Source organism: Gallus gallus, chromosome 11 (genome assembly GCF_016699485.2).
Source record: "Gallus gallus isolate bGalGal1 chromosome 11, bGalGal1.mat.broiler.GRCg7b, whole genome shotgun sequence".
Taxonomy (NCBI): Eukaryota; Metazoa; Chordata; class Aves; order Galliformes; family Phasianidae; genus Gallus; species Gallus gallus.
Genome location: NC_052542.1, coordinates 1,616,848 through 1,634,084, shown reverse-complemented (window position 1 = coordinate 1,634,084; position 17,237 = coordinate 1,616,848). Strand labels below are relative to the sequence as shown.

The 17,237-nt window shown below is 50.2% G+C and overlaps 1 protein-coding gene across 1 annotated transcript in view; it reads right to left on the bottom strand.

Moving 5' to 3' along the window:
• Positions 1-17,237, bottom strand: part of HYDIN (HYDIN, axonemal central pair apparatus protein) — a 104,038-nt gene that overhangs the window by 36,220 nt on the left and 50,581 nt on the right. Inside the window, 9 exon segments of the mRNA NM_001159371.3 lie at positions 229-313; positions 315-439; positions 1,168-1,302; positions 3,103-3,295; positions 8,567-8,880; positions 9,515-9,658; positions 10,785-10,928; positions 12,428-12,665; positions 14,171-14,409. Coding sequence (NP_001152843.3) covers positions 229-313; positions 315-439; positions 1,168-1,302; positions 3,103-3,295; positions 8,567-8,880; positions 9,515-9,658; positions 10,785-10,928; positions 12,428-12,665; positions 14,171-14,409 — 1,617 coding nt within the window.

Below are 17,237 nucleotides of genomic sequence, written 5' to 3'. Positions count from 1 at the left end.
CTGCAGATCACCACCTTTGTGCCAGGGAAGCAGTGCTAGAAATCTCAAGGAGGAGGAACTCCCAGCTCAGGATACTGGAGATGGCCATAAGAACAACAGCCGGGACGCAAGATGTGTTACACAGATGTCGGAAGAGGGCCGGGGAAAGCTGTCTACCCAACAGAGTTGCTGGAAAGAGTCTTAGACCTTGCTGAAGATGAGGGCCAGCCCCAAGAGCAGCTGTGGTACCTGCAGCCCGCAGTCGATCTCTGTGGCATCGAGGAGGTAGCTGATGACTGAGGCCTCCCCACTGAGCATCACCTCGTAGGTGGGACCCCCCCTGCACCTCACACAGAGCTGTGACGTGGACCACCAGGTTGGCATGGCCAAAGAAGGTGAAGGTGACCTGCTGGCTCTCGCCTGGCTGCAGCTCGCCATACAGTGGCAAGATGTTGAAAACCTGGAGGAAAGGGAGGTTGGGGTTGGGAACATCAAGGTCAATGCAGGAGAGCCACCCAGCCCTAGGGTGAGGCTGGAGCTCTGGCTTGGAGAGAAGGACGTGGCTGCAGGGGCACTCAGACACACAAAATCATCCTAACCTCTTATGCAGCCATTCCACTTTTCAGCGGAGGGACCACAGGGAAATCTTCTCCCATACTCACTAATTAATGCTTTCATTAATACATTACATTAGCATAATTGGGGAGGTCTCCTGGCAGCAGATTCTGTCCGCAGCAGATCATGCCTTTAGAAGCTTTAACTGCCTTTGGAGAAGCATGAGACTTGGAGAGGAGAGTCGTGGAGCTGGGGGAGGGCTCCAGCTCAGCCCACATGGCTCCTTGTCCTTTGTACTCCTAGGCACTAACGCACTGCCCTCTCTTAAAACGCTGCAGCAAAATCCACTGCAGAAACTTCCTACAGTCTACTTGACTAATGCCAAGAGGATGAATGATGCCCACTTGATTAATGCCAACAGGGTGAATAATGCCCACAGGCGTGGTCCTTGCTCAGCCCTACAACACATCCTGCATGGCTTCTCCCAGGGCTGGCTGCTTCAACAGCACTGCACTATGCTGTGCATGATGCAAGGCCACCGAGCAGCACTAAGGGCCATCAGCATGTGCAGTGGCCAGGCAACTGCTTGCCACACTGGAAATGTGGAAGTCAGACCAAGGAGAAAGCTCTTACCTCCTCCATACCCAAGGCAAGGGGCTCATTCTCCACAAACTCCGCTGGTTCCTTGGTTTCCACCAGGCTCTGAGTCTCTGCAGCACTCACCATCTCTGCAGCACTCTCCAGTTCCTTGACAGCAGGTGGTAGCAGCTGGAAAAAGAGCACCAGGAGCTGCAGCAAGAGCTGGCTGCTCAGAGAGAGACCAATCTCAGGAGTTGGATTCAACGATCCTTGTGAGTCCTTTCCAACTTGGATATTCTATTACTCTATGATTCTGTCTGCTGCCACATCCATATCCCCATCCCACCTATGTGGGCTCTTCTCTTGTTGCTTTGGAGAATCATAGAATATCCTGAGTTGGAAGGGATCCACAGAGATCACGGAGCCAGGAATTGGACTCGATGATCCTTATGGGTCCCTTCCAACCTGGAATATTCTATGAACCAACAGTGACAACCTCCTATGATTATCTCAGATGATAATGAAGAACCTTGTCAAGCCAGATGCAGCTGAGATAGAACCCAGGCACCAATCAAACATGGGATGTCCCGGCCATCAGTTCAGTGTGGGTCTGAGCCCACCCGCAACTGATGCCCCAAACCTGGACAGGTGAGGTTCTCCGTGACTAAAAGAGGGACTCAGCTGCAAGAGAAGAACATCAAAAACTGAAAAATAAGGACTTGGGAAGTCACTGGCAGACCTTCCAGTGCTGCTTAGGTTTCATCTCATCTGCTCCCCAGTGCCAGAGAGCTGAAGATCTCCACTGAGGTGATCTTTTTGAATGGCCCCGTCCTGGCCAAGGCAGCTGAGACGTTGCTTCAGTGGTATTGAACCTCAAAAGTGCCCTCAAAAGAAGAGAACTTGACCCTGGGGCTTTGATCCCTATTTATACAGGAAGGCTTTGTGATTGGCCTTAGAGTTGAGGAATACGTGTTTATTCTTAATTAGAAGAAGTGTTGTGTGCTGCAGTCTTGACTTCAGTAGTAACTGCAAGAGTATAGGAGACATTCCTCAGGCCCAATTAGAGGCTCCATCTCCCCCGACAGATAAAACACAGGGGAGGGCTGAGTGTTCTCACATTCCCTTTTCTTCCCAGGAAGAAATGGCAACACTTGGCCATCTTCAGCACTCTGCAAAAAGGCCTTTTGGCCTTACATAGTTTACTCTTTGGCCAACAAGCAGTTACAGAGCTTTCAGCTAATGACCACTGCTGCTCACTTCAGCTCCCTGTCTTCCTTCCTAGCCTACAAAAGGAGCTACAAGGCGATTGCTTCCCTTCCAGCCCCAACAGAACCTCTCCAAACCCACCATCCTCAAAGTCCTTCTGCACTACACATACCCCTCCTGGTTTCAACACCACTTTGTCATATCTGCATTTTCAAAACTAACAAAGTGTGCAATCCAAAAGATGTTAGCCAGACTCTTCTAAGCTTACAATCTCCCTTCTCCCCAGAAAGGCTATGCAGATATTGCCTAAATACAGCAACGCGAGCAGAAGATCAAACTGCAGTGCAGATTTGAGGCAGTTTCGGATCCTGCCTAGGCACATCCACTTGGATTTCCCTGGTTTACTTGTGTATACGTGACAACAAAGCAGGAAATCAAAAAGACTGCATGCTTCTAACTCAGCATTTAGCCACGCTGTTCTGTGCAGCCACAGGGTATCATTGCTTCTGGCTAAGAAGAAAACATGTAGACTCACAATGTTAACGCAGCTGATATTGGGATGCAATCAGGTGCAGCCCTTCTCCTTGAACTTCATGCTCATTTTGGCATTTCCTGACCTCACCACCACAGGGATCAACCTTCAAAGCACACCAACAGTCAGCAAAGCCATTCCCAAAGCCAGGTGACAGCAGACTGTCTGCCACCTCTTGTTTTGGAAAAGCACCCATCTGCTCTGTGGCTGTCAATGCAACATCCAAGCAGGAGGTCTATAGGAGACTCTACCTGTGCCTCCAGGGGTCCATCTGCATCTGCTGGCTCTGGGGCAGGTTCCCCTGCTGCTCCCACTGCTTGGTCTGGCTCCTTCATGTCCATATCATGGCTGCTGCTGTCTGCTGATGCCAAGGGCTCCATCGGGGCTCCCTCTTCTTTCTCTGGTTGAGGTTCGATGAAATATTTAGGTACTGGAGGACTGAATCTAGAACAGAGAATACATCTGAACAGGGACCTGCAGTGGGAATCCTGCATGGGATGGATGAGCTGTGCGGCCCCTCAGCAGGATGAGGCTGATGGAAGCCACTGGGGATAGGCTCAGCTCTGTGCCTGGAATGAGGACAGAGCCAAACAGCAGTGCTAAGTACTTCGGGGGAAGGAGGTCTTGGCTGTTTTTAACCAAGGGCCAAACATAGGTTTTTGCAGCAGTCTTGGGTGCTTCACTCCTAGCTGGGAATTGGATGCCTTCCCCTAACAATACACTCCTCAGTGGGAACTCACGGCTCACCAAGCCCTCCAGCCAACATCCACCCTAGCGAAGGAAAATAACCACAGCTTGGAGCTGCTTGAGATAAATACTACGGGGTTAATAACTCCTGAGGAGAGGTAAAGCCCTGAGATGGAAAATCCATAACCATTTATTAAATTACCCCTGGTTCTACAGAATGGTTTGAGGCAACTTCGCGGCACCGCGGCGCCTCGACAACAGCAATATTTCTCATGCTGAAGTAGAAGCTCTCTGGGACTCCAGGAGGTGATGTGATCATCGAGTACTGCTGCAAGGCAGCCAGGGACCACCTCCAGGGGGAAAGAATGGAAATGGGAGCAATAAGTGCCAGACGAAAGGGAAGGAATCCCAACAAGCCAAGGGGTCAGTGAGAGCTGTCGTGCTTCTGCTTGCTGGGACATGAAGTCTTCCCAAGGTGAGGTCTTAGGAAAGCAGAGGGAAGGGGGAGGTGATCTCGGGGTCCATCTCACCCAGCCCCAGTTGCCCTCCACCATTCAGGGTCTCCCACTGCGTGTGCACAGAGTGCAGCTCAAACCTCCATAAAGTGAAGAGTGGGGATGGGAGTGCGGTTGGATGGCCACTGGGGAGGGAGGAGGCCCTGCCATCCCCAGCCTCTGAGATGCCAGAAATAAGCCTGCCTGTGAGCCTGCTGGGGACACAGCTTCACACTGCTTCCCACACCCTCCTCCCAAAATAGAGGAGCTAGAAATCACACTGCTGCTGCCAACCCGATGTGACGATGGAGGCTGAGCAAGAGCCATCAGCACCGGGACGGTCACCCAAACCACATCTCACTGCTGCAGCTGGCTGGATGCAAGCAGTCTCTGCTTTGAGAATGAGCGTTCCTCCTCCTCACAGGGCACTCTATCAGCAAGAGAGGAGACCTGGCCCCAAAGACTGCAGGATGCTGCTCCCACATTCACCTCCTGCATGTGAAATCACTTGAAACCTCAACTGACCCATCACTTTCCATTAGAAAAATCAGAAAGGGTCTTGAAAGCTCCTCTTGGCACAGCTTCTGCCCTTCTCAGAGCATTTCCATGGGACCTGACACTGCAGCTCCCCAACCACCAGTGGCTGGAGCAGGGCCAGGCGCCATGGGCACCTGCACTTCTCACCCTGCCCGTGGGCATAGAGAGGTGTGGAAGATGTTTTTGGAGGACGTCAACCCATACAGTACCACTCTCAGTTCCAGGTGACTGCACTGTTCTACCAAGAGTGAGAAAGACACTCACAGGAAATGTGCACGTGAACACAGCCCCATGTGAGATGGAGCACCGCTGGCAGAGCAAATAGTCTCCACTTGCCCTACCCCAGCGTGTTCCCCAATGCCATGGCACTGCTCTCCAACCACCATGGAGAACGGAAGCACTTGGGTTGGTCACCCTCAAGTAAAGGAATCATAGAACCATTAAGGTTGGACAAGACCTCTCAGATCCCCGAGTCCAACCCCAGCCTACCCCCACCATGCCCACATCCCTCAGTGCCACATCCCCACAGGTTCTCCAGGGGCAGTAACTCCCCTACCTTCCTGGTCAGCTGTGCCAGCACCTCACTGCCTTTTCTGAGAATAAACTGTTCCTAATATCCAACCTGAGCCCCAGAAAACCCAAGTTTCCCTCATTTCATCTCCTCATCATCTCTGCCCATGAGCTCAGAGCCTCCTGAGAGCCGGCTTGCATCCCAAGCAGGAATTGCAGCTCTCCAAACTGAGACACCCAAGACCATGGGGCTATGGGAGAAGCAGTTACCTTGGAGCTACCAAAGCCCCAGATCTGCTGCGCCAGAGGGCTTGTAAGCTCTCTGAGACACAGCAGGCCCACAACAACACTGGGGAGAAAGGGGTACACACTTCTGTCCCTCATGTGAGACTCCCCAGCACCAGGGCACAGCAAACGCATGCATTTCAGATATAACTTTTTGCTACCTCTCTCCTCTGGCAGCTGACAGAGCACTGCTGTCAGATTTTTGCCTTGCACTGTTTTTCACTGTCTCTATTTTCCATTTCTTCCTTGTTATAAAACCACCACAAAGGCCCCATCAAGTACAACAAGAGATCTGCTTTTGTCAGTAACAAGGCAGGAACCTGGCTGGCAGGGTCCCTGCAGTGCAGCCTGCTGGGGGGACACGGCAGGAGGCAGGGCAGAGGAACAAGGAATTATTAATGCCACAGAAGACCCACTTGGGAGGAGAAAGACTCCCTTGTTTGTTTGAAGTAAATTGGCAGAAAAAAAAATCTTAGGTAGAAAAGAGAGAGACACTTCCTAACTCAACAAACCCTTTCCACAAAGGATTTGCTGGCAATGCATTGCTCTGGGTTCGTAGCCACAAAGTTCCCACTGCAGAGGCATCAGATCAAGGCAGACAGCAGGTTTGATAGGTGCCACAGCTGTGCAGATGGTCTGTCCTGGAGCATGGACCACATGGAGCATGCTAGCAGCCTCCCAGGAAGGCTTGTGTCCCCGGGTCTCAAACAGGAACAGAGACAAAGGGGTCATGCAGGAACAGCAGTGCTCAGAAGGAGCCATGCATTGTTGCTTGCTTCCATAAAGAAGAAAACTTTGGAGAACATCTGACCATAGTGTTGAGACTTTGGCAGTAGCAGGAAGGATGCATCTGTCACAGATGTCTCTGGTTATTCTAGAAATGCCGATAGATGCAATGCTTTCCTTTTTGATGGGAATCTCAAGTCACACCAAGGAGCTACATACTTCCCTTTGGGCACAAGTCAGTCCTCGTGAAAGAAACCTTAAAAATAAGAAATCTTAAAGATAAGAAACGTGGTGCTTGAATTTGGCTCTGCCTCTTGCTGGGTCACTCTGGAAATTGATCCCAGCACAGCAGAAAACATAGCAGTGCAGTGCTTGACTCAGCTTGGGGTTATCAAAGGTGCAAGGGAAGGGGAGAAACTGATCTCAGCCTGTCCCTGCTCTGCACTCTAGGGGAAGAGGAACCACAAGTGATTCATGGCTCAGCAGTGTTGGAAAAGAGGCATGGTTGGCACGACCTGGGCACGTCCAACCACAGCAATGCTTGGGCTGGGTGACGTGATTGCTCTGCTTGAGGAATTAAAGAGTATGGAGGAGGAAAATAATGCATTCAACAGTTAGAAGAAAAAAATAAACTAAGCACAGTCTTGTCCAGACAGAGAAACAACATTTTTATCTCCTGGTCAAAATAAATGTGTGTCTGATTATTGCTGCTGGGAACCTCTGATGATGGGCTCCAGCAAGGTTAGATGTATGGATGGTTAAATGCCATCAATCTTGCCTTCATGGGACCCGATGTTTGATTCTCCCCACGTCAGGCTGAGTTAGTTTGATCTGATAATTTAGAATACCAACAGTGCTTAATACAGACCAGAAATAATATCTGACATGCTGCCCTTCTGCTGGGCTCTTAATGAGCAATTTGAGGTGTTAATAGCTTGGAGACTGCCTTCATTTCCAGCTCTGCCACGGAGAATCACATGGTGCCTGCTGAGGGACCCAGGGAGAGTATATTAATGCTTAATTAAGATGCAGAGCAGAAATGGGAGCTGTCGTAACGTCTTCCTCACTAACAAGCCAGCAAAGGGTCCGTGCCCAAGACCAATGGAGCACGGGCTGCCATGTTGCCCAATGCTGGAACTCCTTGGTGCTGCCCAGCCAATGGCGGGTGGGTGACTCAGCATTCTCTGCAAGAACCACTGCCTGTGGGCTCAGGTCCAGCAAAGCCAATTTAGGTGGGGACAGGGTGATTAAAAGCTGAAAAAAGCAACTCAGCTCTCACATTTCCAAAAACTCAAAGGGGTTCTAAATAATAAGAGTAAAGATAAACAGGCAACCGGCCAACAAGTGGCCCCAGAGGAAATTAATTCCACACAGGCTTTGGTGTAATGTGCTTGTTTCTCTGTTATTATAAAATATAAGCATTGTTCTATCATCAAAATTAGATTCTCCCTTTAGCTTGTAATTAAACCCTAATCTAATTTACCAGGAGATGACAGCGGCCTCCAAGCAATGATTAGAGCCCTGCTCCCCTCCTGCCTGCCTACCTCCCTCGGCATGACTGGAAACCTTTAGGGACCATTCCTGAAGGTGCCATGCATCAAGAAAGTCCACTGTTACTTCATCAGACCCATCTGAGAATGGGCTGCCCAGAGCCCAAATCCTCCCCTGAGCCCTCCACACAGCCACAGCTAATTTCCAGTCCCCAGCAGGTCTCCTGCTGTGAACCAGATCCAATTCTCCAAACAAAGCTGCTTATTGATGATCTGTATTATTTAGAAGAGCAGCACTTCAATGCACAGTGGTTAACTTTCCTAGGGCATTATGGAAAAACCATTTGCTGCTGTAATTAAAACCATCCAGACTAGACTTTTGTACTCTTCAGAGAGGCCACAGCGGGAAGAACGGCTGGAAATGTGCTTATAGATGTGCTCCAGTTTGACTGCAAGATGGCTTGGAAACCATGGGGCAGCCCTGCTCCCTGTGGACACTGGTTTAGTGGGCAATATAGGTGGTAGGTCATAGAATCATAGAATCACTGAATGGCCTGGGATGAAAAGGATCTCAATGATCACCTAGTTTCTACCCCCCTGCTATGTGCAGGGTCACCAACCACCAGACCAGGCTGCCCTGAGCCACATCCAGCTTGGAAGAACAGTTGGACTTGATGCTGGCCTTTTCCAACCTTAACGACTTTACGACTCAGAATTAAGAAAACGAAATTCTGGGATATGGATTAAGGTTGAACTGCTGTAGGCTCCTACAGCCTCCAGTTGCAGCTGTAGGACACGTCGTGTCCCTGCCAGCCTCAGACTGGTGCAGGTCACCTCTCCCCTGAGCACTCACCCTGACCGCAGCCAGTAGGTGACATTTCCAGATGGGAGAGCTGAAAGCAATTTGTCAGATGGCAAGCAGACAGCCGTGGGCTCTGCAAATTACAGACAGGTCATGAGGAAGGAGAAAAGGGCAAGGCACATACCTCATCTGGCTCACGTGGCTGCCTGCCAGGAACGACCAGCGGTACCGCACGAGCAGCGGGCTGCAGTTGGTCATCTCAACGTAACGCATGTCCTCGGTGTCGTTCAAGATGCAGCCAAAGTCCACGGCTGTGGTCCCCATATGAAGATTTGGGAAGTAGACTTCTCCCCGAATGGCAATGTGCTCCTCAAGAGGGTGCTCGAGAAATTGTATTTTCAGAGCCCGCTCTACTACCCGGATGTTCAAATCCTCTTTGTAGGCGGGGTTAAATCTGATGGAGAGGTGACGTTCCTCCCCAGTCTTCAGCTTTAGTGGCTGCAAGGAGATGAGAAGTTAAGGCCAGGCTAGACGGGGCCTTGTCCAACCTGACCTAGTGCTTAATCCAGCAGTTGGCAACCCTGCCCATGGCAGGGGTTGGAACCAGGTGGTCTTTCTAGTCCCTTCCAACCCAAGCTGGACATTCTGTCTTAGTTGAAGTTCCATGTTTGGTGGCATGTGAATGCATGGCGTTCCAGGTGGGATGCCAGTGTGAGCTTCTCAGTTCATCCCTCACTTCCTTTATGGTGTGTGTCTGACCACAAGTGCCCCAAGCACCCATATGGGACCATTTCAGGCTTACATTTCTGCTCTATACAAGAGAAAAGCAAGTACTGGTCTGCTGAATCCTGGACCTGAGAAAGCTACATGCCAAAAATATAACCACATCAGCATTATGGTAAGTCCTGACTCCTGAAGAGTTCCTTCATCCTTACACTCAGAACATGGGCAATGGCACTGCAGCCTCAGGCTTGCAGCGGAGAGGAAAACCCAAATTTACTCATAAGAAAGGCAGCTCATTTCCTTCAGCAGCTCAATTCAAATATGGTTTAGCTCAGGCCAGGCTGCTGCTGACCCAAAGACCAAACATCCCCAACTCCTGATGCTGCACCACGAAGCCTGAGCTGCTCACCTGCGTGTCCGTGGAGAGAGGCTGCTGCTCCGCGTTGCAGAGCGAGAAGGGCTGCTCCACGAGCAGAACCACACTGAGAGGCAGGGAGGAGATGTTCTTCAAGTGCAGAGGTTCGTGCTGAGCAGTTAAGACATCACTGGGTTGCTACAGAGACAGGAGACAACAAATGGAGGAGGAGTGGCCATAGGCCCCCTTCCCTTTTTGCTGCATTGCACATTTTTCAACCTCTGAATTGCAGATCTCTCTATTGATCACTCTAATTGCTTTTCACTCTTCTAGAAAGATTTTTTCGAGGTTCACCAAACATTTTTTCTTTTTCAGAAGCCACAGCATCCTGAAGGGGACTGGAGACATCAGTCTCTCACAGAGGAAGCAATGGGAACCAAGAGGAGGCGGCTGCTTCTACAAGGCCAAAACAAAGCGAATCCACATCATACAACTCCAGTTTTGGGCTGAGAGGTGCAAGGCTCATTTCCACTTGTGTAAGTTAAGTGTTTGGGAAACAAGCTCTACATGCACTGCTCTCAGCCATCTGCCATGCCATCGTGCTCAGTAAACGGGAGAGCACACGTTGAGCAGAGCGTGGGCACCAGGGAGGAGCGAAAAGCTTCTCATTAAATCTGAGCTGCTCACAGGATCATGGGCTATGCCGAGAGCCAGGGGGCTGGAAGAGAGACCTGGAAACACCGACACTAAATAATGAACTATTTTCTGTTTTTCAGACACCTTGTGGGAGATGGAAGGATGATGCTGGAGGCAGGAGTTAAGAGACCAAAGGGTCACCTGCTTTGCACTGCTGTTATTTGTCAGTGCAACTGAAGGACGTCTGCAGCTTCTTTGAAGGAGGTGATGGGGAAATGCAAAGAGCCAACATCTCCACCAACAGCAGAGAGAGTGGCAGAGAGACAAGAGACCATGACAGCTTTTCCTCGTCAATCTGAGCTGCTGACGGCACTCTCAGTTTTCTCAGCCTCCCTACAGGACCAGTGTTCAGACTTCAGTGTGCCACGGGGGGATCCTCAGAACCCTCCTTTACACTCGGTACAGAAACCAGTGCCTCTCTAGAAGTGGACTCAGTCTGCTTCTGACAGGGAGTGGTAATCCCAGCATTATGTAGGTGAGGAAGCAAGGGATGGTCCTGTTCAAATCAATAACCAAAGCTCCATGGACTCGGAGAATACTTAACTGCACCCTGAAGGCTTTGCACCTGGTAGGTGCAGCACGTCAGCAGCCCTACCATTGAGCATGAGGACACAACCCAGACACTTACCTTCTCCACCCGGAAGGTGATTTCCCTGGAGGAGAGCTGCAGGACAGGGGCAATGAACTCACACGTGACATCCACCTGCATGATCTGGGTCTTCCCTGCCTTGCTGCCTATGATGGCATGGCACAGCAGCCGCTCCGTCACCACCTGCAATGCCACAGTCCTCCATGTGCCCCATTGCTGAGCAATAACCCTTACAGAAAGTAGTACGACACCACTACAGAAATAACTCCATTAAAAGAAATAAGGGATAAGAGGGCCCAAAGCCAACAAGCCTTCCCTTGGAAGCTTAGAGGAAGGGAATCAAAGGAGAAACCCATATAACAAGGCATCTCAAGTAGCAGCCCTCTGCCCAAGCTAAGTGCTCTTACACTCCAATTTCTCCTGGTTCCTCTTGTGGTATCACTTCTCCACATCCCCCTCTCACCCCCATTGCAGTCCCACAACCTAGCTCCACACAAGCAAGGCGAGAGCCTTCCCAGGGGCTTGGCGTTGGCCCCAGGAGCCCCAGCCAAGCTCACAGATCCCTATTCAGCTTTCAAAGAATAATAGAATGGCCTGGGTTGAAAAGGACCATAACTATCATCTAGTTTCAACCCCCTCGCTATGTGCAGGGCTGCCTACCACTAGACTAGTACAACAGCCTCTCCTGTGCCCTGGTCTTTGTATTTCTTCTCTGGTTCCTTTTCTCTCTCTCCAGTAATCCCCTAGAGTTCAGAACTGCAAAGCGATATGCCTGGAGAGTGCCACCACATGAGCTACCACATCTTCCTCCACTACCACTCGCAAACACCTTTCAAAACTGCTATCACTGGGGGCATAGTGCAGATTCAATTCCTTCTCACTGGCTGTTTCCCTGCACAATTCCCTTCCAACCCAAGCCATTCTGCAGTCCTCTGAATTGGGCTCCCCCTGGCAAAAAGGGCCCATACAGCGATCCCATTAACACCTCGAGCTGCAGCTCACGGGGGCACAGCCCTACTGGCAGACCAGCTGCCCTTGGGACAGCGGGGTTGGTGTGGAAATATTGACACAAGCCCCAGCTGTCAATGGTAACGATCCCTGGGAGCAGTTCCCCACGTGGAGAACGTCCTCCTGTGATCACCAGGGCTGACACACGCTATGTTCATTTTTCTCCTCTGCAGCTCAGTGCCAGACAAGCCCTCTGCCTGTGTTTGTGCACAAAGGAAAAATGCTGCTGCTCCCAGACGCTGCCCCCTCCGCAGGTGTTATGGATGCTTCCCCCAGATATATCACCTTGCCTTTTTTTGTGTGTGTGTGTGTTGCTGTTTAATTATTATTTACTTACTTTCTAATCTCTCTGAGCTTAATTCTTTTTTTCTGCCCTTCCCTTCTGCCTCAGCATGGGATGCCTTATTGCCTTATCACCTGCCATTTGCCCCCTAAAGTAGCCCATATTTTGATATCAGCAAGATGGCTTTATGGTAGCTATAGAAACAAGAAAAGCCTTAGCAACTGATGGTGGCCAGCAAGGAAAGCAACCAGTGCTGCCATGGTAACTTGTGGCATTTAAACACTTCTTGAAGTCAAATGCTTGTTTTCTCCAGTAAAAGAGCCAAGGGGTGCTGAGTTTGACCCATGGATGTAACCTGATGGGGAGGGCTCAGCCCCAAACCCAATCTTACCCTTGGAGTGCTGGAGAAGCCTTCCAGCGTCATGTCCATCGTCCTGCCTGGCATCAGCTCCATCCTCAGCGGCCGAAGCCTGAACACGGGGCCCTGGGGGGAACTGTCCTTGGTGTCACCCACGGCTGGGAGGCGATCGCGCTGGCGGAACGGGGCAAAGCCTTCTGTGGTCCAGTAGAGCTGGTGGGTGCGCCTTCCCTTGTTTGTTATCTTGAAGTGATAAGAGCAGGGACTCAGGCTGGAAGAGAAGCAGAGATGGAAAGTGTCAGGGACGCTGAGATTTCCCAGTAGTCACCCAGCTTCAGCACTCTGCTGGCTACAGAAGCAGCCAGACCACTAAGCTCATCGAGTTCAACTGCTGACCCATAACCACCATGCCCACTAACTCTGGGGCTCCACACTCACTGTATTTTTCCAAGGTGCTTCCCCCAGCAACCCTCGCTGCTCCCAACAGATCACCATTCTGTGCCCTGGTGCTGTGTTTTGGGATGATAAACTGGACATGGGTACATGGGATCAATGGAATTTCTCCCAGTGTGAGCACAGCAGCAAGAAACAGTCTGTCTGCAGAGGGGACCAGCAGGGGGTAACTTAATAGAGCGAGACATAAACCTAAATGAGCATTCAATGGAAATTGATTCTTTCATGTAAAGAAACACTAACTGCGGGCAAGGCTGGAGTAACTATTCTACCCTTTATTTTACCCATTATAAATCTCAGCTTGCCCAGGGAATGAATGGTTCCAGGAAGAGTTCAAAAGCAGCACAAAACACGTGTCCACCATAAGGAGCTAAATACAAACACAGAAGGCAATGAGTCTTTGAAACAGACTGCAGAAGTGTTTGTTGTGTAAGAACTCAGCATGAGATGCTGTGTCTCACGGAGAACTTGGAGCAGTCATGCCAGATGCAGGACCACAGCCCTGAGAAGCTCAGCTGGAGCCTTGGCTCTCTGTAAGGACCTGCCTTCCTCCCCTGCTTGTAAGACACAGAACCCCCACTTTGAGATGAGCCCTCTCAATTGACAATTAATTTATCCTGCCCAATATCAGCAGGCTTTTCCTCCTCTCACTTTCAGGGTTCGTTATAGAAAGTGTCCCCCATGCCCATGGGACATACCTATCCCCAGCCACCATCCCATGCCCTGGGATTCCACAGCTGTAATGAGAAAGATGGCAGGAAAAATAATAACAAATACAAAAATACAGGCAGAAGAAACAAGGGAAAACTACACCTAATAACGAGAAGCTCAGCAGGGAAAGACAAGTGAGCTGATCAAGGGCAAAGGAATTCTACTGCTCCTCCAGCACTACCGGGCAGAGGAGAAATAAAACAGCATCATTAATTTTGTCAAGGAGTTGCTAACAAGCTACCACCAGGTTTTACGCTGTTGTGAACCAATACTCCATACTGAGTGAAAAAGCAAGCAACGTCATTGCAAAGGGAAATATGTTTATATTGGTAATGTAGCGTTTTTCAGCCAGAGGCTTCCGGGACCTGCTGTTTTCCTCCAGATCTCTATTTGACAAAGTGAGGAAATAAATGCATGATAACTAAGGGCAATTCAGCGACAAGTTAGCAACTGGTTTCCATTGTGGTTGCTTTTGAGGGCGAGTGCTTAATGCCTTTCAAATGACTATAAGGCACTTCTAAAGGAATTCCGATCAACGAAACACTGTTGGGACCTCAAGACGAAGGACTGACCCGAAGGACCATAGTGCATTCCAAACCCATGAGCCCCTACCTGAAGTGTGGCCCCAGGTTGAGCTCTGGTGCAAAGGGTTTATCAGTGACGATGGTGGTGCCAATGCCGACAGCCTGGACGGGGATCACGTAGGTGCTGCTGTTCTGAATGAAGAGGTTCAGGTTGTCCTGGAATTTCTTGGTGTCGTTCAGGTTGGCTATGACAGCCAGCGACACTTCGGTCTCGGGGGGGATGATGCCCTTATTGGGTTCAACCCTCCAGCGTGAATCTTTGCCATCCTGTAAGAGGAGCAGGATCAACTCAGGGTGGGAGCAATGGAGATTTGTGAGTGCGGGGAAAGGAAAGGCTGAAGGTAAAAGACACAGTAAATTTCCACAAAATCTAAGCTATGCTGTCTGCTGTTAACTATGCAGGGGTTTGTGCAACCTGTATTTTACCTCTCTGGTAGAGGACCTCCTTCACCAACCCAATTTTGGCCAATCCAATGGATGCCAAACAATCTGGCTTTGAATGCCTCCAGGGATGGGGCATCAGCAGCTTCTCTGGGCAACCTGTTCCACCGTCATGTGGATGAACCCCCTTCCTGCCCCCACATCCCTTGCCACTGCGCTTCCACCAGACAGAGAACACATCCAAACCAACCAGCAGGTGTGAGATCTTCATTGACATTAAGGTACAGCTTTTCCTCTGATTTGTGCTGACACAGGGTAGCTCGCTTGAAAAGGAGACCTGATAGCTCTGCTCCAGAGGTGAATCTGCAAGTTTGCTACATGACAAAGCTCATTTATCAAAGCTTGGGAGCAAGTCGGGCAGTAAATTGTGCCCAAGAAACTATTGCTGAGGAATAGTGATAGGCTGTCTGGATGGAGACAGACTCTGAATTCGCAGTGCAGACCCACTGTGCTCCTCAGGGGGAGAAGGATTTGCAGCATGCCTTTGCTCCTCAATTAGGACTTGGATGCAAGGGGCAGCACCCAGCAGGAGACCCACCAGGACCAACAGATTGTGCTGGGCCACCTCCATGCAGGTTTGTAGGACAGCTCCTGCCCACACCATCCAAATTTCCTCCATGGAGCAGAAATCCCTTGGAGCGTCAAGTCTCTATGAGCTGGAAGTGAGTGGTCCCATATATTCCATCTACAGGAACCCCCAATCTAAGGTCTGACTTCTGATAACATCCCTGCCTCTTGTTTTTCCCTAAGTGCTCTGGGAAATGATGCAATTGCTGTAAGGCACTGAATAGACAAAGATAGTGGCTATTTTTGTCCCTGTAGGAGCTTGCATTATTGGACATCAGAGTTCCTGAGTGCTAAGCAAGGGTTAGGATCAATCATTTAATCAAGAAGCTTAGCACCGAGATCATTAGCTCCTCGCAGGACAGACTTCCATTGAGAGTAAGAGCTGCCAAAATCTGTCTGTAATGAGCACCAGTAAGCGTGGGAGATGGATGGCAGCTCTCAAGGAACGACAGGGGAGCCACCACACTACTCACAGCCAGTTAATTAAGGGTTCTGGTCCTTCTGGCCTTGCACAAGTCCAAGGGGAAGCAGAACTCAATAGTCAGGATGCAGCTGTCCTTCCCAAACAGCATTTCTTTAAGACTAGTCAGCTGAGCAGGGACAGGCTGATGCTTTACCTGGGTTCTCTGCCAGGCAGAGTTGTGATGCTGCAGAACAGTCACTGTTGACTGCAAAGATCTGGTCAGGCACTGGAACAGGGAAGTGGTGGAGTGCCCATCCCTGGAGGTGCCTGAGAACCATGGGGATGTGGCACTGAGGGTCATGGTTAGTGGGCATGGTGGGGGTGGGCTGGGCTTGGCGTGGACTTGGTGATCTGAGTGGTCCTTTCCAACCTTATGACTCTGTGATTCTATGTGGGTTCTGACTGCTTGGATACGTCTGATGTCCAGGAACTGAAGGGGCAACCAATTCCCATGGACAGCCAGGCTCCTGGCACCACAGCAACACCATTTTCCCAGCAAAAGCACCAGGAAAAAACCCCAGCAGCCAGAAATCCTCCAGCTTTGCACCAACTCTGCAAAGGGCAGCAGAGATGGCAGGTGGACCGCTTGGGTCCAGCTTCAGCCCCAGCGCACCACCCAGGGGACGTTCTACAATAAATTTAAAAAAATTAATAATCAAAACTGATGTGTGGGACTTGCTGCCACTGACAACGGAGCCTAATTTGTCACGGTTGGTTCAGCTGCTTGCCTCCATCTGCTTCCCCTGTCCCAGCTCGCCCCACCAGCACTCAGCCTTGGGGCTCGCCAGGCAGGACACAGCCGCAGCCTGGCTGCTGGCTGCCAAGCAGAACATTTAATAACCAACCCCTTTCATTGTCCTCTGGGAAAAGTATGCAGCTGAGTCACTCTAGCTTGTAGGAGCGTAATTGCCTTGAAGACTTCTCCACTTCTTTAATTTGGTTGGCCAATGAATGCAGCAGAATACTGTGAGTTTAGTTTCCCTAGATGAATAGAATGACAATTTCTTTGTTTACTGAAATATAGCAATTTTGAGAGGGCATGAATTCATGTAAGACACTGATGCAATAAACACTCTTCCCTACAGCCAGGTTTCAGGTGCCTTTCCCAAAGTCTCCTCCAAATCCTTCCTGCCCCTTCTAAAAGCCACGTGCAACCCACACACTGGGGAGGACAGAGCTTTCTGCCATCCTCAGAAGACACTGGTGCAACCCACTGCCAGCATGAGGCTGCAAATTCCTGGCCATAGCTCATGTTTGTGGCTGATGGCATATTTCATGGTCTACATGGAAATGGTCCCTCCAGCTTTGGCAAGACCAAATTCCAAGCCCCAGTGCCCAGCTAGCCTCCTGTGCAGCAAAAGAGAGAGATGAACTCCCACCCTCTTCAAAACTCCTTCTGCACAATGACATATGGTATGGAATATCCCTTTGGCCAGTTTAAGTCAACTGTCTCAATTCTGTTCCCTTGCAGCTCCTTGGGCCCTTTGCTGTGAACGGCCTTGGCTCTGTTCAGCACTGCTTAGCAGCAACCAGAAACGTTAGTGCATTATCAACATTGTTCTTCCCCTAGACCCAAAACATGACATCATACCAAACACTCTGAAGAAAACAATTCCATCCCTGC